Here is a 25,491-nt window from a genome sequence, read left to right on the forward strand (position 1 = left end):
TCGAGACACCCTTGATCTATTTGAGCCGAGGTGATCATCTTCCTATATTTGGGTTGAAGTGATCACCTTGGCATAACACTTCCTTTACTCATGTTAATTTTCTCACCTCCCCTATTTGTCTTTACAGATGTATTTTTGTGACTATTGGAACGATGACAACCATATAAACGAAGAAATCTAGCTCTCATTTTTCTTTGGCGTTGGCCTTGAGTAACACTTCTTTTCATTTTGAGCTATGTACCTCCACTATGGAGTTTCAAACATAAGATGGAGACTCATGACTTCCCTAGCTATATAAGTTTCGAGTTACCTATCTCATCCCATTAGATATTCGAGTTGAGTTGTTTCTGTTAAATAGAGTTAGAGCCTCTTACTCAAAGACTCTTTTAAAAGTTGGCCTAAGGTGTCTTTCCAGTTTTGGCTTTTAGCGACACTCAAGCGCTTGTATAAGTTCCAACGCATATAAAGCGTCGATAAAGGTGGCATTCACAATATATTTATGCACTAGGAAAACTTTTAACTATGAAAATTTATATTTTTTTATAATTTTATTTTTTAAGATTTTCAACTACAATCAAACAATTTATTAACTCTAAAACATTAAATTATATAATAATATGAAAAATAGAAAATTTATAACTCAATAGAATGAATATAGATAATAAGAGATAATCTTATTATTATTTTTTTGGTGAATCAAAAAATTTGTGTTACCTCAAAAAAATTACAAGCTAACACCTATTTAATTAAGATCTAAAATACTTCTAATTACATCAATCATATAATTTATTATAATCCTCTATAGCAATTATTATCGATTTGGCATGCGATTAAGAGAGTTAAAGATGGAAAACTCAGACATCCTGCAGATTCCCAAGCTTGTAAAAAAGTAAACTACATAAATCTTGAATTTAAATCTGAACTAAGATACATTTGTCTAGGTCTGTCTGCGGATGGAGTAAATCTACATAGATCTCTAAGTAGTCATCATAGTTCATGACCTGTCTTCTTTGTTATGTACAATCTTCCTCCATGATTAGTGATGAAGAGGAAATTTAGTATGGTTTCTTTAATGATATCTGCAATAACCCGGACATAATATCAATGTATATTTGGAACAATTGATTGATGATTTAATAGAATTGTATGAGAATAGTATTCAGGCCTATGATAGTTTTAAAAAAAAAAATCTTTAATCCGAAAGCAGTGTTATTGTGGACATGTCAGTGATTTTCCGACTTACACTAATATATCAAGCTTAAGCACTAAAGGTTACGAAGGTTATCTGATTTATTGCAATAACACATGGGCTCGTCGCTTGGCAAATGGACACAAGATGTGTTATATGGGTCACACACGGTACTTGCCTATAAATCATCCTGATAGACAGAAGAAGAAAGCATTCGATGGTACTGAAGAGGGAGATATGGCTCCTTTACCACTGTCAGGGAAACAAATTCTCTAAAAAAGTAGAATGAACATGAACATGAATTAGAACTGGATAAGTTAGATGCATTACATGAACATGTAGTCAAAACATTGTGCAACCTGGAAAATTCTTTTCCGCCATCTTTTTTCGACATCATGATACATTTAATTATTCATCTAGTGAGAGAAGCAAGGTTGTGCAGGCCGTTTTGGGGGAGATGGATGTATCCATTTGAAAGAAATACACTACTACAAAAAGAGTTTTTTGCTTCAGTTTTTAAGTGACATATAAAGTATTTGCTTTAGTTGGTGTAACTGACGCTATAACAATAGATGAAAATACTAATTTTTTTGCTTCAGTTATGAGCCGACGTTAATTAGTTATTTGCTTCATTATGAAACGAAGCAAAAAAGAAGGTTTTTGCTTCAGTTCATAACCGAAGCAAAAAACCAGTACACTAACGCTAATTGTTTTTTGCTTCAGCTATGAAATGAAGCAAATATTTTAAAAAATAAATAAAAAAAATTAAAACCAAATAAAATAAATACAGTATCACATCAATCATTTAACATACCAACAAAAACTTTTTTTTTTAACCCCATAAGTTTTTTTAGACAAAAAAAATCATAAATTTAAAAATATATATTTAAAAATATATGTATATATACATACACATATATATACATAATTATTTATATATACTATCAAAATATATAAAAAAAAATGAGATATATATAAATACACAAGAAACAAACAATTCCTCAAGACTAGTCAAATATCCACAATTTGGAGTATTCATGATCAGCAGCGCCCACCATGTAAAGACCGCTTAAGATTAACACATTGAATTATTAAATCATTAAGATTTATGCATCAGATTTAATTATTATTTTATAAATGTATATTATGGAAATATATTTAAGTTCATATATGTTTATTATGCTATTTTATGTAAATTTTTCAATTTCTGTGTTTGTGTTTGGAAGTTGTGGAAAGCGATGTTGGGCCTTTAGAGAGTCGCATTTTATATGTTTTAGATTTTTATTGTTGGGGTATCATTGTTGAATATTGAATGTGTTGGAATTTTCGAGATTCGAAAATTGACCAATTTTACCCTTGGGAAATTGTAGCTACCTATGTTAGTTAGAAAGGCAAATGAGTCTTTTGGTAGGATTTTATTTTTCTTACCTAAGTGATGTAATGCTGAATATAAAGTGAATTAATTTAAAAAAAAAAAAAGAAAGAAAGAAAGAAAGAAACATATATTAGCTTAGGTTGGAAGGAATTAAGAAAAACCTAGAAAAAGCTACTTCTCTCTCCCTCTTTCTCTCGATTTGGCAAGAACCAGCACCAAGCTGAAATTTTCTCAACCCAATCTAGTAGGTTTCAGTTGTGTTTGAAGCTCCAATTCAAGGTAGGACACTCTAGCTTGTTCTCTTTAATGTTCCTTGATTTTATTTTAAGTTTGATATGTGATTTTTGGAAGTTTAGGGGCTGTGAGTATGTTATTGGTTTGATTTTCTTTTCTGGTGTTAGGTGTTGATTATTTTGGGTAATTCGAGCTGAATTGGTTGGTTATTGTGAGGTTTGGGTAGAATTGGAGTTTAAGAGCTCAAGTTGGAGCTCTAATGGTGGATTGAGATTTTGTGTGAATTGTTGTATTCTTTTGCTTGGGTTTGGTGTATTATAGTGTTACAGGTATGCTGGAAGCTTTGGGAAAATTTGGGGTTGAATTGAGTTAAGGGGAGCATTTTTCGGGTTCCCAGCGCAGAACCGAAATTCTGGTTCCTGGGGACCTGTAACAACCGGTCGACCGGTTGGTACCCAGGAACCGGACTTATGGTTGGGAACCGGTCTGCCGGTTGGGGCCTTTTCCCGAACCCTAGTTTTTCCCGTTTTGAGTTATTAAGGGTGTTAGCACCCTATTATTATTAATAGGGTTATTCTTAGTTTTGATTTTAAATCACCGATAAGTGTATTAGAGTGTCTCTCCTTAAGTTTTGAACGTTATGGCTTAGGACCCTGTAAAGCGTCGAGCTGCACTTCCACTCAGGCTGACCGTCACACCTGAGCACGGAAAGAGGTAAGATAGCATAATAACGTATATATGAATAAATGCATGTTTTTACTATTTACACTACTAACACTAATTGTTTATGCATGTAGTTTCAAGAGTGTTAGTATAGTGTAGGATCTTGATATGGATACGGTGTTACAAACACGAGTACCAGGGGGTACGTCGTGCATGTGGTACAACACTTAGTAATTCCTAGAAGTACAATAATGGCTCTACCAACACGAGTACAGGGTTGGTACTTTGGTAAATTTGGTACAGAGGTCGTACTTCCCTTAAGAACATTCTTTACCACTTGGTGAGCTCGTTATTGAGCTCAGGACGGTTTACGCATAACGTCGTACTAGCATTGACTTTATATGTGTTGCATATCTTACTGAGTCTGTTGACTCACCAGATTGCTACCTTGTGTAGGTAAGGGAAAAGCGAAGCTGGAGAAATAGTGAGATGGGGCTCGACGGTGATTGTACATATCGCGACAGTGCAACCTGGAGGGTTTCAATCTTTCACTATTTTGAGTTGCCTGTACACGTTTTTGTTTAAAATATATATATATATACTAGTAACTTTATATTAGTAAAATACTTTAAACTGTATTTTGAGATTTGGGATCCCGACCCATATGTTTATAAAGTTATTACACTATCAAATTAATTTTTGAGTTAGTAAGTTTCAAATACGGGCGTTACAGTTTGGTATCAGAGCCGCCAGGTTGTTCACTGAAGACCGTCAAGATATGTACAATCAAGGCCAGTGTCGAGCTCAAAAAATAATATAAATTTTTACTTTTTTTTTCAGTTTGGAGAAAAGCAGGAATACAATCCAAAAACTGATTTATTACCAGTACATCGATAGTAGATAGAACGGTTGATGGCGGTGATTCACGAAGACTTAGACGATTGATGCTGAAAGGCCTAAGAATTTTTCTTCCCTAGCTTATTTTTTTAGGTTAACTTGTAGCTAGATTTATTAACATGTTAATACTTGGACTAATTTTACAATATTTGTGCAATATTTAATTGCAATTTATTTAATTACTTCTATGAAATGAAATTAGGTATATTGGTCAATCATAAAATTAATTTAAATAATATTTAATTTACCTTTTAAAAAAATAAATATCCAATTTAAATTTAAATTAAATAGTATAATGGGTGACTACTCAATTGTTACATTTTTATTTTAATCATCATGGTTACATTTCTTTTTTACCTGTAATAGCAGGTTACCAATAGGTAAAACTTTCTTTTTTAGAATCCATTAATTATAAATAATTATTTTCTTAAAATAATTAATTAAATATTTAACAAGTCTTATTTTAGCAATTAATATTTATGAATAATTTTTTATATAAATCTCTACTATAATTAAATATTTTAACAGTTAAGCCATTTAATTATAATATTTTACAATAAAGCTTTCTTTTTTCTTTTTATAAAAATTAGACTTCTTTTTACACAGATTAGAATTCTCTTCTTGTATAATAAATTTTTAAATAATTAATTATTTTTAATTGATATTAAATTATTTTTTTTATAACTAAAAGCACTAAGTATGAATTTGATGTTGCTTCGTTTTTTAGAGGAGTTTGAATTTGCCTTTTGACTTTGGTTTGGTTTTTTTGAGTAAATGACTCCTTATAAAAAAAAGATGGGGAGTTTGGCCATTTTTTTTAGAAAATACATTCAACTTATTTCATTTTTTTACTTTTTAAATATTTAAATAAAAAAACTAAATAATGAAGTATAATAATTTTAAATTAAAGTTATAAGTATAATAAAATTTTAATTATAAAATTATAAAGAGTTTTGCTATAAAAATTTTAATATTTAAGGGCGAAAAGAATTGCTAAAAGATCTTTATTTAATAATAAATTATGAAAAATTAATTAATAATCATAATAAATTTAATTTTAAAATGATGGTTACATATTTAATGTAACCATTAAAACCTTGTCCATAATATAATATATAATTTTTTTTGATGAAATATATATAATTTAAATAAATTAAATTAAATTAAATAAACTAAAAAAAAATTATCATTAGATATTTTGCGTCGGTTGTTATGGGTGTATATGGCGTTGGTTATTTTAGACCTTACAGCGTCACTTGAATCAGCGTTGGTCGCGAATTGTGCCGAATTGACGCTGAAAGGCCTTAAAACCACCTCTAAAAAGTGTTTTTGTAGTAGTGTAATGAGTAAAATTACCAAATTTTAAAAAACAAATAAAAAAGATAAAAAATAAGAAAAAAGATAACATATAGTAAAAGGGAAATTTGAATTTCCATGCTTAAAATACCATATTATTTTTCCCCTAAATGCAAACTTATTAAAATTTGTAATATATGACCAATTTACCAATTTTCCAAATCTAACCCTCTCATTTGAAACCATCAACCTCTCTCTCTTCCTCACTCTTCTCTCAGCCGCACTAAAAAACCCAAAACCCCAACTCAGCCACAGCCGTCGAACCACAACCCCGATCACTCCGGCGTGGAACCTGAACCCCAACGAACGCTGTACCCCGAGCAACTCGCAACCTAGTCCGAGCAACTCGCAACCCCGACCCCCACTCCGAAAATGTCAAAGGTAAGTGGTTTTTTTTCTTTTGTTTTTTTTTCTTAGAAATGGTTTATAGATTTATTTAGTTTGAGTTGTGAAATATTATTGGTAAGATTTAAGAAATTTATTGTGAAAATGGGATTCGGATCCGTAAAAATTGGATTTTGACTGTAAAAAATGGTGAATATGGCGTTCGGATTTGGGGGAAGAAGGCGGCCCGATAGTGGAGGTGGTCCGATGGTCCGATTACGGGCCCGAGTATGGGTCCGATGGTCCATTTGGTATGGGTCCGATGGTCCGATTAAATGGGTCCGATTGGGGGTTCGGCTGTGTTCTGTATGGGCAGACCGATGGGTCCGATTGGCCCGATAGGGTACCAATCGGACCCATCGGTCCAATTGGACCCAATTTTTTTTTCGTTTTTTTAAATATTAATGGGGCCGATGCTTAGTAATTGTTTTGTATGGGTCCGATGGCTACCAATCGGACATCACAGTGGGTCCGATTCGTAGCCATCGGACACGTGGGTTGATTTTTTTTTTTTTGGTTTTATTAATTAGTAATTATTATTTATTGAATATTGTTTTTTTTATTAATTATTGTTTTAGTATTAATTATTGTTTTAGTATTAATAATTGTTTTATTATTAATTATTGATTATTGTTTTTCTATTAATAATAATTTTATATTATTTACTAGGTATTGTTTTATATTAATAGTTGTTTTATATTAATTATTAATTATTTTTATTATTAATTATTAATAATTGTTTTACATTAATTATGAATAATTGTTATATTAATAATTTGTTTATTAATAATTGTTTTATATTAATGATTGATAATTATTTTATTAATAATTTTTTTTATTATTAATGATTAATTATTGTTTTGTTATTAATTATGAATTAGTGTTTTTTTTCTATTAATAATTATTTTATATTATTTACTAGGTATGGTTTTATATTAATAATTGTTTTATATTATTAATAATTCTATTTTATTATTAATTATTAATAATTGTTTTACATATAATCATTAATAATTGTTATATTAATAATTTGTTTATTAATAATTATTTTATATTAATGATTGATAATTATTTTATTAATAATTTTTTTTTTATTATTAATCATTAATTATTGTTTTGTTATTAATTATGAATTAGTGTTTTTTTTCTATTAATAATTATTTTATATTATTTACTAGGTGTGGTTTTATATTAATAATTATTTTTTGTTAATTATTAATTAATGTTTATTATTAATTATTAACTATTGTATTAATTTGTATTGTTTTATTAATTATTATATTTTTACTAATTATTAATTATTAATTTGTATTATTTATTAATTATTGTTTTATTATTAATTATTAATTTTTGTATTAATTTTTATTGTCTTATTAATTTTTTATTATTTATTGATTATTGTTTTATTATTAATGATTAATTATTGCATTATTTTTTATTGTTTTATTATTTATTAATTTTTTACTAATTATTAGTTATTAATTATTAATTTTTGTTAATTATTAATTAATGTTTATTATTAATTATTATTTTTTTTACTAATTATTAATTATTAATTTGTATTATTTATTAATTATTGTTTTATTATTAATTATTATTTTTTGTATTAATTTTTATTGTCTTATTAATTTTTTATTATTTATTGATTATTGTTTTATTATTAATGATTAATTGTTGTTTATTTATAGGTTTAGGGTGTAATATAATTTTTTTTTTTCAGTCTTCTAAAGTTCCACGACTTTTACTGCCAGTGTCTGAACATTACACTGGTCGTGTTACTTGGCGGGGCGGTAGTTACTATTACCCCAAAGTAAAAGCCAAGTTTGTACAAATGCAGTTGTTGGAAAGGGTGAAGGAGGAATCCCCTTTCAACAATTTTTTTGAGAGAGAGCCATTAGCGTTTTCAGGTGCTCTTATCCATCAGCTCTTCATGCATAAGATAAAATCAGATAAAGATGATGAGGTGCATTTTTATATTGCAAAGAAGAGATGCTGATTCGGCCGAACTGAGTTTGCCTTGGTGACTGGGCTTAATTTGTTACGTGGACCGACTGAGGCTGAGGTTTCGGAGAGGGCGACGTCAGACCGTTTGATAGTAGAATATTTTAATGGGGATCCATCTATCATCATTGGTCGTCTGCGCAGCGTCTTTGAGAGTTGCACTGAGAAGGATGATTGTTACAAGTTGGGTTTGGTGCTGTTCGTGATGGGTGTTCTGACTGGGAAAGAAGAGAAGACCCTGGTTCCCCCATTTATCATTAGAATGGTTGAGGACCTCCCTTTTTTCTACAATTACCCGTGGGGGAAAATTTCTTTCAACTTGTTGAAAGATACTTGGAGTAAGGACTTCGTACAAAAGAAAAAGCATATGGATGAGAAGATTGTGAAGGGAACGACTCAGAAGGAGTCAAAGTATTCGGCCTATGGATATGTGCTGTGCAGCATTTGGATGCTGCTTTGCAGCATTTGGTTGCTGCTTTCCATATGATGAGGAGGAGGCAACACTTCTTCCCGGAGTTGTACCCACGTAAGTGTACTGTCATGCCATCTTGGTTTACCTCATCGTTGAGGGGTCGGTGGGATGCTTGGAAGAGCAATACTGACCATGATGGTTTTGTTTGGGATGAGTCCATCTTGGAACTCCTTCGTGGGGATCCAAACCAATTTTTGCCTTCTTGGAAGGGTATGGAGTGCATATACATGGCCATGTTCTTGAACGGACCGAAACATTGGATCGCTATGGAGGTCAATCTTGAGTTGTGGAAGATATTCCTCTTCGATTCGAGTCTTGGATCTCTAACGAAAGACGAACTGAATTCGCTTATGGATGTGTGGTGCCCTTTACTAGCCAAATTGGTGGACCAGTGTGGTGTATGTGACACTCATTACATGGTGATGGTCCCTCAAATGACAGCCTCCGAAAGTCAGGTCAGACCCGTCGACTGGGAAATAATGGACAATAAAGTTGTACCTCAGACAAAATCGAGGTAATTTAAATGCATTTTTTTATAGTATGTTTATTAATTAACAAAAAAATTTTATAATATTCTCTATGGTTTATTAAATTTTGCATTTACCTACTATTGCAGCGGCGATTGTGGAATGTACGTCATAGAGCATATTGAGCATAAGTTATTGGATCTACCATTCGATGGAGTACATGATCAGCATATGTCGCTCTTTCGCCAGAGATGGGCAGTAGATTTATTCTACCAGAACTTGGCATGAACTTTAGATGTTTAATTTTTTATATTTGTTGAACAATGTTTACTTTTACACTTTTCAATTTGAACAAACTACTTTCACTAAAATTATTTTATTTTATCAGTAGAACTTGTTTTTGGCTCAGATGTTTAACAAAGTTTAGAAATAATTTTCTAAGAAATACGTAACAGTACAACGCATGTTCATGCCACAAATTAAAAATATTTTACACCATAAATATAAATAACATAATAGTCCAGCGCATCACAATACTAATAAACTAAAAATTTATGTTAAACCTCGGTAGGTGCAAGTGCTTCTGTTGTGTCCCTTGGCACCGCACTTGCTACATTTTCGTGATTTGATAATCCTTTCACCATTACAAGCAGTTCGGTCGTTCTTAATTCTTCCAACCTTTTGCTTCTTGGGTCGCCCTACTGGTTGCTTCTCAACAGGCACTCCAACTGTCATGTTCTTTATGTCATCAGGCAATTCCCAATCATCCTCGTCACCAACTGGCATAATTGTTCCTTCGTATGTTCTCCTCCAATATTCTGTTGTGTAATATGGCGAGCATAGTGTGTACACGCTAATACTTCGCTCCTGAGATGCAGCACATGCATGAGGACAAGGAAACTTCATGCACTGGAACAAGCCGCAAGTGCAACTCTTTTCCTGCAAGTCCACTACGCCACCGGTGAGAACTTGTTCTTCCGGGGTGAACTCCGCAACGTGTAAGGCCCGCATGAGTCAACGTTCAAAAACCGACCTTTTTCAAAATGCAATGCCAAGTCCTCCTCCATTTCTGGTGCTAGGGGTTTCGTCCACTTGTCAGCTTTTTCTTTTCGTGAAGCAAACCACTTCTGGACTTTGGACCTCAGGAATGCTACAGCAGCAGTGATCGGGAAGCCTCTTGCATCCTTAGTTGTGTTGTTGAAGCTCTCAGCCCAGTTGCTCGTCATTACATTGTAACGTACCCCTGGAAAGTACGACCGGACCCATTTTTCAAATCCGATTTCCTCAAGATATTTTGCAACCGCTGGATTCATGGCCCGAATGTTCTCAAATTCTCTGTGAAACTCTGATCTTGAATACGTGTACGCACACGTGTAAATGTGATTCGTGAAGACGTCAGTCTTGAACTTGTGGTTGACGTTCATAATAATGTGGTGGTAGCATGCACCGTGGTGTGCATCAGGGAACACGATATCCAAAGCACGAACAATACTTTGATGCCTATCCGAAACAAAAGCTAAGTTCTCAACATCACCAATCGTTTCTTTCAATTTTCTCATAAAATAGGTCCGGGAATTGTGGTTTTCACTGTCAACTATAGCAAAAGCTATCGGAAAGATATGACTCCCTGCATCCAAAGCCACTGCACACAACATTTGCCCACCATACTTAGTCTTCAAGAAAGACCCATCAACGCATATAACAGGTCGACAAAACTTAAACCCCCGAATAGAAGGACCCAGAGAGAAGAAACAATACTTGAAGCGACCATCTTCTACCACAAAATCCGTGATGGTACCTGGATTCCGCAACTGTAGCATGTGCAAGTAACTAGGTAATAAAGAGTACGAATCTTCAGGTGTACCCCGAGTCGGTGTGTATTGCCTTCTCCGCACCTCCATGCCTTTTCGTAACTCATTTGGATCCCGTAATCCTTGTGCATACTTTTTCTTATATCAGAGGGCAACTGATCCGAGCCGTCAGTTGTGAACTTATCCTTAATTAGATGGGCAACTATTACAGGTGATGCTTGACGGTTATCTTTTCCTCGAAGATCAAGGGAACATGTATGTACATTATGAAATGTACTCACCTCAAACATGTTAGAAAGTACGTTCTTCTTCGCTCTTAATCTCCACCCACAATCTGTATCCTTACATGTGACGTACCAAATATCAGTACCGGACTTCCTAACGTAGTAGTCAAACCCTTTCTTCATTGCATACAGGCCAACAACCATCTTTAAATGCTCTTTGTCTCTAAAAAACTTTCCCACATGTAACTCCCCGCCTGGTGTGCCACCCGTAGATATATAATGACTATGATCCTCGATGTCTTCTCTTGTATACATTTTCTCCTTGAATTTACCGTAACTTGTCGAAGAAGAAAATGGATCGCTCCATCCAGTCACATTGGTACCTCGAGCATCAGTAGGACCACTAACATCATTGGTCTCTCTACCATTATTAGGACCTGTACTGTCAGTAGTTCCTCTAGCATGACTGGTTTCGCCTGGACGACTACTACTAGTACCAGGTGTTTGGAAATTTTCTCTACGGGGCATTCTTTTATGTGTCGGTGGCCTCGGTGGCCTCGGTGGTATTTGGTACGATAGTGGAGTCAAGTTCAAAGGTACAGCAGCCGGGGCCTCTGTACCTTCGTCATCTCTTACGCCATCATTGCCCTCAACATAATATTCAGGGTCTGGACCATCACAAAAACCATCAATGAAGGGCATTTGTGCTACAATATCAGCACTCGGCATCATAGTGTTTAATTCAGGTAATACATCCGCAACCAACACCTCTGGATTTGTTTCTGGAACAAAACTCCCAACCTCGCTACGATTATCCTTAACAGAACTTTGTGTGGGACTAGGATCAACCCAAACATTCTTCTTTAACAAAGTCACAAACAAAGGAATAAATTCATCTGGCTTCTTCGCAAGTGTAGATAAAAAGTACCTTGCACGCTTATCATTTCGAATAACTTCAGGAGGATACTCATAGCCTTTCCTGTACTTGTAATTTACTTCCAATTTCAAGTCATACTCCGCTTTGTCAACATCCAATTCTTCGTACAAAACATCAACTAAACCTGAGTAGCTTAGGTTCGGATCAATGTCAATTGTCAAAGCGGCACTCCCTTTATAAATCCAATCTCTACCATCAAGCTCCCAAACACCATTATACATAACACACGCATTAACAGTTGAATCTGTCACAAACATTTAAAAAAAACACAGTTATAATTTACAACAAAAATCTCACCGAAAAAAATCTTAATTAATCATTAATAACAAAACAATAATAATTAATTGATAATAAAATAATAATTAATAATTAATAAATAATAATAAAATAATTATTAATAAAAAAAATGAAAAATAAAACTATAATTAATAACTCATAATAAAACAATAATTAATAATAAAAAATTAAAAAAATTTAATAATAAAATATAATTAATAATTATTACTAAAACCATAAAAAATATAACAATAATTAATAATAATTCATAATATAAAACAATTATTATTTAAAAAAAATAAAACAATAATCAATAATTCATAACAAAACAATAATTAATAAAAAAAAATAATTAATAATAAAAAATAATTATTAATTGATAATAAAATAATAATTATTAATAAAAGAAAAATTAATAACACAAATATTAATAAATCACTACAAAATAAATTAAGCATACAATAATAAACAATAAATAATCATAATTAATTAAATAAAAAAATAAAAAAAAGTTGCAGTAGGGTCTGATTGGTCCGACCATCGGACCCCATGGAGGTGCATCGGACCATCCTTTAAAAAAATAAAAAAAATTAAAAAAAAATCCAAAAACCAATCGGGTCCGATGGGGTCTGATTGGTCCGACCATCGGACCCATATGGAGAGCATCGGCCCAGGGTCAAAAAAATTAAAAATTCAAATTTCCCATAAAAAATTAAAAATTAAAAAAATACACAGGGTCCGACCATCGGACCCACATGGTCCGACCATCGGACCCATCGGACCCATATAGAGAGCATCGGACCCAGGTCCAAAAAATAAAAAAAAATACACAACGGGTCGGACTATCGGACCCACATGGTCCGACCATCGAACCCATCGGGCCGTCTTCCCTGCCATCAAATTTTTCAGCTCATCGGACCCCCATCGGGCCAGCATCGGGCCCGACGACAAAAATGCAGAAAACCAGAACAAATCCAGATTTCACAGGCAGCAAACTTTTTAACAGAAAAAACAGCCAAATAACAGCAACAATCTACAGATCAAGCATCAAAATAACATTCTAAACTAAATATAACAACAACAAACAAGATTATACAAACAAAAAAAAATTACCCATGAGTTAGTGTATGATGCTCGTCCAAAAATGAGAGAAATTATGTGGTGAGCCTTGTGGTGAGCCTTGTGCAGTAACTGCTAGTGTAGTGAGGATGAGAATAGAGGAGCAAAATTTGACCTTCCCTTTGTGTAGCTTCGGGCAGGTTAGAGAAAAGAAGAGAGAGGGAAAGAGAGAAGAAGTGATAGGGGGGGTGAAGGAAAAAAGAGGGTATTTTGGGCATAATAGAAAAATGGTCATATATTTTAAATATGGGGTATTATGAGTTTTGAGGATAAATTTTAATTAAATGCAAGCATACAAATTCAAATTTCCCTAGTAAAAATGTTCAAGAATGCCACCTCACCTCCTTTTGTGATTTCCTTGAGCGGAGTTCTATATGCACCACATAAAATTATAAGTATATTCCATTATGAAAAAAAATATAAACTAAAAGAATTTTTAAAAATTACTCTTAGTATTTTTTTAATTTTTTTCTCACATTATTTTATGTTAATTTCAATACTTATTTTGATTTTATTTTCATAATTTTTCTAACTCATGTGTATTTGTTTTTTTATTCTTTCTAAGAAAATTTCATATAATTTTTTATTGGGGAATTACCCCATATACGTTTTTTTAGTTTTTTTTTTTTTTTTTCAATTTTACGGTTTGGGTTTCTAAACTGGTTGCAGCACTAGTTGCAATAGAGTTTTCTATACGATTTTTTGTTGCAATTTAAGTTGCAGTGCTAGTTGTAATAAGTGTTTCTATGTAGAATTTCGTAAAAATACAAAAAAAAAAAAAAAAAAAAAAAACTGTTTTAAAGTGTAAAAATAAAAAATCTCTTTTTTATTTTAATTCTTTCCTCATAATATTTAAAATATAATTTATTTAATTTTTGTACCTTTTATTCAGAATATAAATAATAAAATGTTGTTCGAAATATAAATCACAACCAACAAACTTTCCTATTACTAAAAGAAGTAGGAAGTTGACCGAGTACTATAATTGACTATTAGTAATAGAAGTAGGATTATGGAGAAGCTATAAATAAGTGATAAATTGGAGAGTTGACACTCACAAATCCCACTCTCATTAATTTCATTTCCACTTAAAGAAAAAAACAAACAAACCCTAATTCGTGAAATTAAGTTGATAAATTAATTAATTAATTAAGCAATTGGTACGTGTGTGTTATATTTGGATCTTGAATTAATTAATTTAATGGCGGCTTCCAATATGAAAGTGGGAGATCGAGTAGAGGTTTATCAACCCGGCCATGCATCGACCGGCCCTTACTTTCCGGCGACTGTTATTCGTTCTCCAGCGAAGATGAAGGGCAATGTTATCCTGTACTACGTTGAGTACGGAATCCGTTCATCGTCTCCTGATCATGATCATCCCCTTAGGGAAACGGTGAATGCAGACAACGTTAGGCCCGCGCCACCATTGTTGCCGGCCGAGCAACGTGTTTTGAAGACAGGCGATGATGTGGAGTTTTTCTTTCGGAACAGGTGGTTCCGTGGTGTTGTTGAGAGTATGAATGAGTGGTCGATGTACACTGTTCGAATGCACGACTCAACTCGACAAATGGTATGTCGACACCATAATTTGAGGCTTCATAAGGAGTGGAATAATATTGGGCGGGGTTGGAACCCACCTCTTCCAAACAAGGTGAAGGAGAATAAGCCATTGGAGATGGAGAAGCCATTAATGGAGATGGTGAAGTACTACTGTTCCAATTCCAAACTTGATGATGATGATGATGATGATGATGATGATGATGATGATGATGATGATGATGATGATGATGAGCTAATTACTGATCCTTTTTTGGTTCCACCACATGAATTCTACCAATTTAAGTGCTCACAGAAAGTTGATGCATGGTACAATAATGAGTGGTGGGAGGGTCAAATTTCAAAGGTTTTACCTTCTTCTTTCAGTTTTAATGTCTACTTCAAACACACCAATCAACACATCACATTCAAATATTCTCATCTCCGCCCTCACTGGATTGAACAAACTGCTTCCAACTAACTAATTAATACTATATATATTATTCTTTTGTATGTAAAACAAACGCTTCTTCTTTGTTTTTTTCATTTAATTGGACCATATATAATATATATAGACAAAATGAATAACAACAAAATAGGGAAAAAAAATGCATATATGCATGCATGAACAAATGAGGATCAGCATATGTGTATTTAGCCTCTTTACATATCTGTATTTACAATAATTATAATGTATTATTTATTTAGTATATATGAGGATCAGCATTTTTAATGCGACAATTGTTGGTTTTAATCTTTTTCTCAATTTTACAATGTAATTTATTAATTCAAATATTCACCATTATTAATTTTATTTTTTTAACTGATGCAATCCAAACATTTTTTTTACACTCTACAATTGTATTAATCACAAAACAATTACAACTCAACTATACAATCCAATTAATTACAAGAGATATATAAAGCCTCCACCAAATTTATTAATTACCATTTCAATCCAAATTTTACTCCAACAATAAATACGAAATTTATCTAATAATAAAAGTTTGAGTGCTTATACTGTCCACTCCCAATAATAAATGTTATACATTATAATATTAATTTTTCTTATATATGATGGTGTGTGCCTGAGAATTGCTAAAAGGTACCATTGATGCCTAGTGCCTTACTCGGTGTCATACTATTATTTGTATAATTAAGTATTGAGTCTCATATAACTTAAAAAAATAGATTTTAAGGTGTCATACCTCTCGAGACACCCTTGATCTATTTGGGCCGAGGTGATCATCTTCCTATATTTTGGCTGAAGTGATCACCTTGGCATAACACTCCCCTTACTCATGTTAATTTTCTCACCTCCCCTATTTGTCTTTACAGATGTATTTTTGTGACTATTGGAGCGATGACAACCATATAAACGAAGAAATCTAGCTCTCATTTTTCCTTGGCGTTGGCCTTGAGTAACACTTCTTTTTATTTTGAGCTATGTACCTCCACTATGGAGTTTCAAACATAAGGTGGAGACTCATGACCTCCCTAGCTATATAAGTTTCGAATTACCTATCTCATCCCATTAGATATTCGAGTTAAGTTGTTTCTGTTAAATAGAGTTAGAGTCTCTTACTCAAAAGACCCTTTTAAAAGTTGGCCTAAGGTGTCTTTCCAGCTTTGGCTTTTAGCGACACTCAAGCGCTTGTATAAGTTCCAACCAGGGACGGAGGGACTTTAGCCCATATGTGGGCTAAAGCCCTCACTCAAATATATACATCAAATTTTTTATATGTAGATATATACATATATTAATTCACTTTGCTCAATTTATTAAAGTACAATTCACAAAAGCCCTCATTCAATATTTTAATCATGATTCATGAGCCTACTCTTATTTTAATCAAGCCCATTTTAAAAGTAGTCCAATACAAATAATAAAAAAAATAGTACTTTATTAAAAAATAAAATAATACCATTGACAATATTTTATTTTATTTTTGTCAATAGTATTATTTTATTGGGTGACTATTCAATGGTTACATTTTTATTGTAACCATATGGTTATATTTTTTTTTTACCTATAATAGCAGGTTACGAATAGGTAAAAATTCCATTTTTAGAATTAATTAATTATAATTAACTATTTTTTAAGTAATTAAATAAATATTTAATATAGACCTTTCTAAGCAATTAAAATTTATAAACAATTTTTTTTTATTTATATATAAATCATTTGGCTTAATTATTTTAACAATTAAGCCATTTAATTGTAATATTTATAATTTTTTTTTACAAAAATTAAACTTATTTTTATATAAATTAAAATTTTGTCCTTATAATGAATTTTTTTACAAGAACACACCCTACTTCTTTTTTGCTGGATGATCATACTCTTGTCGTGGTTGCATGATATTCTTTATTGAAAATGTCTCAATTGCGTTGTATTTATATTCGTTGGTAAGCTGACATGAATAATAACATAATTTACATATCTGTTTTAGCAAGATTTTGGTAAATTAATACTATTAGATAATATCGTTAAGTGAAAAGTGCCACTCCCTGAAGTATCAGTTACCAGTTAGGCCAAGGAAAAAGAAAAAAGGTTTATTAAGAAAATTCAAGTTGAGAAAAGAAGCTACAACCCCTTTCTCCTCCGCTAATGCTAAAATCTAGCAGATATTTCATGCACAACTAAACTAAGCCAACTGCTGAACTGTAGTCTCATTTTTGCTTCTCCTAGCTCCTTCCCCAACCAAGTTACTGTAAAGAGGAGGTTGATTTTCTACATTGGACATGGTTGGCGTCTGCTGTACTAGATGATCACTTACAAGCAGGTCCGAATTTGCATATTCCATAGCGACTGTAGTATGTGCAGATATTCTGATACTCTTTTAATTGGTTTTTTTTTTTAAATGGCTGTATTTTTTAAGGAAAAATAACTAGATAATGCATAATCAATGTATATAAGTGTTTCAATAAGAAACAGAATTATAAAAGAAAATATTAGTGGCAAAAGGCAGCAATAGTCATTCTACTTTAACGAGATGGACATCAATGATACCTTTTCATATATCTTTATCGTTGGTGTGTAATTGATGCTCGTACGAATAGATCCACAAAATAACCTTTATCAATCTTGTCACTGATGTCCTCAAATAGGTTCATGAGTTTCTTCGCTAATTGTTCCCTGCGGTATTCTCGAGCAACAATTAAATGGGTTACTCCTTTTGCATTTTAATTTTACTTTTTTTTTTTTCATTTAATGGAGGTTTGGCTGTTATGGGTTAACGGTAAACTAGGGGTGTTCACAAAGTATCCGATCCAATCCAATCCGCACGATCCAATCCAATCCAATCCGCAAAATGCGGATATCCGCACTTGTGCGGATTGGATTGGATTGAAAAATCCAAAATCCGCACTTGTGCGGATTGGATGTTGTTTGACCTCAAAAAGTAACCGATCCAATCCAATCCGCACTTAATTATATATATTTTTAAAAAATTATAATATATAATATATATTAATCAAAACAAGACACAAACTTCTAATTTCTTAATCTTTTTTAGTAATATATTGAGTTGGTACATTTTATTTATTTTATAATAAAAAACACAAGAAAAATAATTCTTATTCACATAGATACACACACATAAATTTTAAATATATGTATACTAGCTTATTTATTTTAGTAAGAGATACATATATATTTTAGTGTAAATCTAAAGATAAGTACATATATATTGATATATAAATATATATATGTATATATGTATATTGGTTTGATTTGTATATAAATAGAGATAGAAATAGATTATTATTGGAGATTAAGAAACAATAGTCTTTTTTTAATTTTTTTTTCTATGAAATATTAATTAATTTATTATTAAAAAAATAACCGATCTAAAATAACCGATCCAATCCGCACTATTGCGGATTGGATTGGATTGGATTTAAACTCTTATGCGGATCGGATTGGATCCAAAATATGAAATCCGCACTTAGTGCGGATTGGATGTTGTTTGACCAAAAAAGTGCGGATTGGATCGGATGAACACCCCTACGGTAAACTGGTACATATAATTAAAAACAAAATTAAATAATTAAGTGTAATAATTTTAAATTAAAATTATAAGTATAATAAAATTTTAATTATGAAATTATATGTGTAAAAATTTAAATAATTTAAGTGTAAAAAAAATAAATTATTAAAAGATCCTTATTTAATAATAAATTGCAAAACATTAATTAATAATTATACTTAATTTAATTTTAAAATATAATTAATCTTAATTAAAGTTTTAAAAGGAAATAAATTAACAAGTTAATATCAGGTTACAGGTTATTTTTTTATTTATTTTTATTTAATTTCCAAATAAATCACAATCATTTAATAATGATCGAATGGCTAAAAAAAATATAACCATGATGGTTACAATAAAAATGTAACCATTGAAACCTTCTCCTTATTTTATTTTGTTGAAGATGAAAATTTAAAAGATACATTTATCATTATTTTTATTAGTTTTGACTTAATATTTATTCAAGCCCTCACTCAACTAAATTTCTGGCTTCGTCACTGTATCCAACGCATATAAAGCGTCGATAAAGGTAGCATTCACAATATATTTATGCACTAGGAAAACTTTTAACTATGAAAATTTATATTTTTTGATAATTTTATAATTTTTAAGATTTTCGACTACAATCAAACAATTTATTAACTCTAAAACATTAAATTATATGATAATATGAAAAATAGAAAATTCATAACTCAATAGAATGAATATAGATAATAAGAGATAATCTTATTATTATTTTTTTGGTGAATCAAAAAATTTGTATTACCTCAAAAAAATTACAAGCGAACACCTATTTAATTAAGATCTAAAATACTTCTAATTACATCAATCATATAATTTATTATAATCCTCTATAGAAATTATTATCGATTTGGCATGAGATCAAGAGAGTTAAAGATAGAAAACTCAGACATCCTGCAGATTCCCAAGCTTGTAAAAAAGTAAACTACATAAATCTTGAATTTAAATCTGAACTAAGATACATTTGTCTAGGTCTGTCTGCGGATGGAGTAGATCTACATAGATCTCTAAATAGTCATCATAGTTCATGGCCTGTCTTCTTTGTTATGTACAATGTTCCTCCATGGTTAGTGATGAAGAGGAAATTTAGTATGGTTTCTTTAATGATATTCGCAATAACCCGGACATAATATCAATGTATATTTGGAACAATTGATTGATGATTTAATAGAATTGTATGAGAATAGTATTCAGGCCTATGATAGTTTTGAAAAAAAAAAATTCTTTAATCCGAAAGCAGTGTTATTGTGGACATGTCAGTGATTTTCCAGCTTACACTAATATATCAAGCTTAAGCACTAAAGGTTACGAAGGTTGTCTGATTTATTGCACTAACACATGGGCTCGTCGCTTGGCAAATGGACACAAGATGTGTTATATGGGTCACAAACGGTACTTGCCTATAAATCATCCTGATAGACAGAAGAAGAAAGCATTCGATGGTACTGAAGAGGGAGATATGGCTCCTTTACCACTGTCAAGGAAACAAATTCTCCAAAAAAGTAGAACTTGTAGATTTTAAGTATGGAAAGACGCAAAAAAAAAAAAGAAAAAAAAAAACAAATGGTTGTTTTCAAAGAAAGTCAATCTTTTTTTCGTCTTCCATATTGGAAAAGTTTACTTGTTCAACATTGTTTGTGTAATGACCGCTTTAGTAATGTGGATTAGAAAAGGCAATTAGCACTAATTTTTATTATTTTATTATTATTTGTGAATTAATTTTAATTGTGGACCCCAATATTTAGAAATAAATATTAGAGTTGTAATTTCTCAATTCTGGAGATTTTATTAAACTCTAGGGGTATTATTTAGCTTATATGTGAAATATGTTAATTTTGTAATTTTTGCTCGGCGACAACGGAAAATGCGATGGATGGCTAGATTGATCACATGGGTAAGTTTAGAACCCTATTTCATAGTGGGGAATATTTTAGAGAAAATAAATTACCGGGATTGAGCGAGGTTATGGAATTGACCATTTTACCCCTAGTTTCAAAGAAATACCCTAGTTTAAGTCTAAGGGCATTTTAGACATTTTGTTAATGGTGGATTAGGTGGCTTATTGGTTGAATGACACCTAGCATTTAAGTTAGAAGGAGTTAAGTAATTAACTCATTTTCACTTGAAAAATAAAGGAAAAACAAAGAAAAAATCAAAATCAAGAGAAGCTCTCTCTTCTCTCTTTCTCTCTTCGAAGGCAGCAAGGGCAAGGGGTTTTGGGAGCTAAAATTTTGTATTTTCAGCTAAGGATTCAAGAGGAATCAAGGCAAGGTAACCCTAGTTCTTCTCCCCTTTAAGTTTTTGAAGTTTTAGTTTAGTTTCACTATGAATGTTTAGGTTTAGTGGCTGTTAGGTTTTGAAATGTTTGGGGTTCAATTTCTGGGGTTAAATTGAGTTTATCTAAGTCCCTAGCTACTGGTTTTGATGCTTGTGATTGGTTTTAAGCAAGCTTGAGTTTTGAAACTCAAGCTTTGTTCATTAATGGCAACTTGAGTTGTATTGGTTTATTCTGAGAATTACTGCCTGGAAATCATTGTGTATGCATTGCATAGGTTTACTGGAGAGTTTGGTAAAGTTTGGGATTGAATTGAATCAAGGGGGATAATTTTTTGGTTCCCAGCAGCGAGCCGATTAGGTTCGGGTGGTCCGTACCAACCGGTCGACCGGTTGGTGACCCGAAGCAGGGATGCCGGTTGGGAACCGGTCTACCTGTTGGGGGAATTTCCAGAACCCTAGTTTTGGCCAATTTTGAGTTATTTAGGGTATTGCCATGAAGTCTATCGATAGGGAAACTTTTAGTTTCAAGTTTTAAGTCCTGAAAAGTGATTTAGCGAGTCACTCATCTGTATTACTATTGTTGTGATTAGGGCATCCATCTAGCACGTGAATTCCGTTCAGGTCGGCCAATACACTTGAATTCGGAAAACAGGTAAGAACTGTGTATAATGTATGATGTGATTATCTGAATGTGTGTATATGTGTTTATATATGCATGCTTGAATTATGTTAAACACTACCAACACTTGTATTAATAAGTTATAGAGTGTATTGGTACAGTGATTGTTGTGATTATGAGTACGATACAGTGATACCAATACAAGCATGGAAAAATGCTAAGGTGTGTGGTACATCACTCAGTGTTACTCAGTGATCGGGATAAACCCTACCAACACTCGTACAGTAAGGTGCGATGTGTATGTGGTATAGTGGTTGTACCCTGGTAATGAACGTTCATACTCATCTGTTAAGCTCTGTAAATAGGTGTATGGGCGCCTATTTACAGGTCGGAAATTATATGATATGTTATATGCATTTCTTACTGAGTCTGTTGACTCACAGTTTCTGCCTCCATGTGTAGGTAAAGGAAAGGCGAAGGCTGAACAGGAGTGAACCTGAGCTCGGGTGAGATTGTACATGTCAAGCAGCGCGACCTGGAGTGTTCGGTCTCGGGACATCTGGGAGTTGTATTTTGAAAGTCGCTGTGCGACCTGTAAATCTGTATATTTCGGATTGTATGCTTGAAAATTAAAGTTTGTAAAGTTTTAAAAATCGGGATCCCGGCACTTGTAAATATTTTATTAAATTACAAAGTTTAGTATTTAATGCAAAAGTTTTAATTTGACACGTTTTTCGAGAAATTTCTTTGATTAGCAAAGATTGCATAATTATTCAAAAAGCACTGTAGCGTGCCTTAGCATTAGGGCGTTACAATTTTGGTATCAGAGCCGCTAGGTTTGTCTTTCGAAGCTTGCTATGACATGTACAATCTTCATCAGAGAAAGCTCGGTTCACGGTTCAGTAAGCCCGTACTTGTTTAGTATTTTAAATAAATGTGAATGAGAAAGCATGTTAGGAAGCATGTTAGATTTAAATTAAATATATTTCTTTAAAAGAAAAGAAAGTGTGTTGCCTTTAAGTTATTAAGAGCGGTGTTAATTTTGATCGCTGTCTAACCTGCCTGGCTTATGGGTTCGCAGGCTAAGTCCTATTAAATGGACGCCCCGCGAAATACTAGTAGTCAGGGTGGCATGGTTGAGACCGGAGGCGGTCAGGGGAATCCTCAAAATTCTCGTGCTCGCGGCCGTGGCCGTGGCAGAGCTCAGGGTGGTCGCCCTGTAAATCCACCTCAAGCTCCTCCTGATTGGGAGCAAAGATTTGCGGAGATGCAAGATAGAATCCTCCAGCAAGATGAAGAGATTCAGAGGTTGAGGCAGCATGGTCCTCCTGCCGTGCCTCCTCAAGAAGTTCAGGCTGTTGCAGTTCCTGCGGTGCCAGCAGAACAACCTGTTGTTGGCAACCGTATGGAGCCGTTGTATGAAAGATTCCGGAAACAGGAACCTCCAGTGTTTCTGGGAGGCCCTGATGTGATGAAGGCCGAGCAATGGCTTTCGATGATTGAGCGTATTCTCAACTTCAAGGGAGTGGTTGGAAATGACCGGGTGACCTGCGCCACTTTCCAGTTTCAGGAAGATGCTCTCGTGTGGTGGGAATTGATAACCCTCACTCGTGACGTCACGCTGATGACCTAGGAAGAATTTAGGGAGTTATTTAATTCCAAGTATTACAACGAAGCGGTCCTCAGTGCAAAGCGGAAAGAGTTCACTGATCTAGTTCAGACTGAGGGAATGTCAGTCACTGAGTACACAACGAAGTTTGATCAGTTGGCTAAGTTGGCAGCAGGAATTGTGCCCACGGACTTCAGTAAGAAAGAAAAATATTTAGCGGGTTTGAGTGCAAAGATCCGGCATGATCTGGTTATCACCACTACTGAAGCAACCACGTATGCAGATATGGTTGAGAAGGCTTTGAGAGCCGAGGGTGCAGTAAAATTTCTTCAGGAGCCCCGGGTGACTCCGAGTGTTGGTGGAACCCCCACTGTTCCTACTCCTGTTTATGGTAGGGATGGTGGTGACTCCACCACTGAGCAGAAAAGAAAAATTGTTCCAGCTTCTAGTGGCTCGGGGCAAAGCAAGCGGTTCCGTGGGAACCAAGGCAGAGGAGGACGCCAGGGTTACTCTTATCCTGAGTGTCCAAGGTGCAAGAAACATCATCCAGGAGAGTGTAACCGGAGGACATGCTTCCTGTGTGGCATGGTGGGGCATTTCAAGAAAGATTGCCCCCAGGCAAAGAAAGAGGAGCCGAAAGCTGAGGTGAAACCGGTTCCTGCTCGTGTGTTTGCCATTACCCAAGCTGATGCTGCAGCCAGTCCTTCTGTTGTGACAGGTCAGCTTCCCGTCAACAACTTGTTATTTACAGTATTATTTGACTCGGGAGCTACACGTTCATATGTGGCTACAAGAGTAATTGATCTTTTGGGTAGGCCTTGTGAAATTTTAGAAAGGGGGTTCGGAACCCTAATGCCTAGCGGGGAATTGGTTATCTCTAATAGGCGCATTAGGTCTATGCCGATTAGGATCGAGGATAGGGAATTGAATACTGACCTTATAGAATTGAAATTAACTGAGTTTGATATTATACTGGGAATGGATTTTCTATCCAAGTATTCGGCCAGTATAGATTGTAGGCGTAAAATGGTGATTTTTCAGCCGGAAGGTGAAGATCCATTTGTTTATGTTGGATCGGTTCAGGGGTCTCGGATCCCAGTTATTTTTGTGTTGAGAGCTAGGGATTTACTATGCAATGGTTGTGTAGGATTTCTAGCGGTAGTTTTTGACTCCAGCAGACCTGAAACATTTGGGCCTGAGGTAGTTCGGGTAGTGAAAGATTTTCTTGATGTGTTTCCCAAGGAGTTGCCGGGATTGCCGCCACAGCGAGAGATTGATTTTGTTATTGATTTGGCACCTGGAGTCGAACCTGTTTCTAAAGCTCCATATAGGATGGCTCCAGCAGAACTCAAGGAGCTTAAGTTGCAACCTCAGGGGATGCTGGACATTGGGTTTATTCGACCCAGTGTATCGCCCTGGGGAGCTCCGGTTCTCTTTGTGAAAAAGAAAGATGGTTCCCTTAGAATGTGTATTGATTATCGGGAACTTAACAAGCTGACGATTAAGAATAAGTACCCGTTGCCCAGAATCGACGATTTGTTCGATCAGCTTCAGGGAAAGACTGTGTTCTCAAAGATTGATTTACGGTCGGGTTATCATCAACTCAGAATTCGAGACGAGGACATACCAAAGACTGCTTTTAGGACCAGATATGGGCACTATGAGTTTCTGGTAATGTCGTTCGGATTGACCAATGCTCCTGCAGCCTTTATGGATCTCATGAATAGGGTGTTCAAGGATTTCCTCGATAACTGTGTTATAGTGTTTATCGATGACATTCTTGTATACTCTCAGTCAGAAGAGGAGCACGAGCATCATCTTCGAATGGTGTTACAGCGACTTAGGGATCACAAGCTGTATGCCAAGTTTAAAAAGTGCGAATTCTGGTTGTCCGAGGTATCCTTTATGGGTCATATTGTGGGGAAGAATGGAATTATGGTCGATCCAAACAAGATAGAATCAGTGAAGAATTGGCCGAGGCCCAAGTCTGTGA

General features: G+C 33.6%; 2 protein-coding genes across 2 annotated transcripts; one reads left to right on the plus strand and one right to left on the minus strand.

Moving 5' to 3' along the window:
- Positions 1 to 7,211: 7,211 nt before the first annotated feature.
- LOC133029314 (uncharacterized) lies at positions 7,212 to 9,446 on the plus strand. The gene is made up of 2 exons (XM_061101820.1): positions 7,212 to 9,085; positions 9,188 to 9,446. The coding sequence occupies exons 1-2, from the start codon at positions 8,583 to 8,585 to the stop codon at positions 9,324 to 9,326; spliced, it is 642 nt and encodes a 213-aa protein (XP_060957803.1). The 5' UTR covers positions 7,212 to 8,582; the 3' UTR covers positions 9,327 to 9,446.
- A 144-nt stretch (positions 9,447 to 9,590) lies between these two features.
- LOC133039612 (uncharacterized) lies at positions 9,591 to 10,049 on the minus strand. Its single transcript, XM_061118512.1, has one exon. The coding sequence runs from the start codon at positions 10,047 to 10,049 to the stop codon at positions 9,591 to 9,593; it is 459 nt and encodes a 152-aa protein (XP_060974495.1).
- Between the last annotated feature and the right edge of the window lie 15,442 nt (positions 10,050 to 25,491).

Source organism: Cannabis sativa, chromosome 7 (assembly GCF_029168945.1).
Source record: "Cannabis sativa cultivar Pink pepper isolate KNU-18-1 chromosome 7, ASM2916894v1, whole genome shotgun sequence".
Lineage (NCBI taxonomy): Eukaryota > Viridiplantae > Streptophyta > Magnoliopsida > Rosales > Cannabaceae > Cannabis > Cannabis sativa.

What these genes read in the sequence shown, in the direction of transcription:
- LOC133029314 (XM_061101820.1), top strand. Translation starts at nt 8,583, where the DNA reads ATGATGAGGAGGAGGCAACACTTCTTCCCGGAGTTGTACCCACGTAAG. An exon ending in GTACCTCAGACAAAATCGAG is followed by an intron (nt 9,086 to 9,187) that starts GTAATTTAAATG and finishes CTACTATTGCAG; the next exon opens with CGGCGATTGTGGAATGTACG.
- LOC133039612 (XM_061118512.1), bottom strand. Translation starts at nt 10,049, where the DNA reads ATGCGGGCCTTACACGTTGCGGAGTTCACCCCGGAAGAACAAGTTCTC.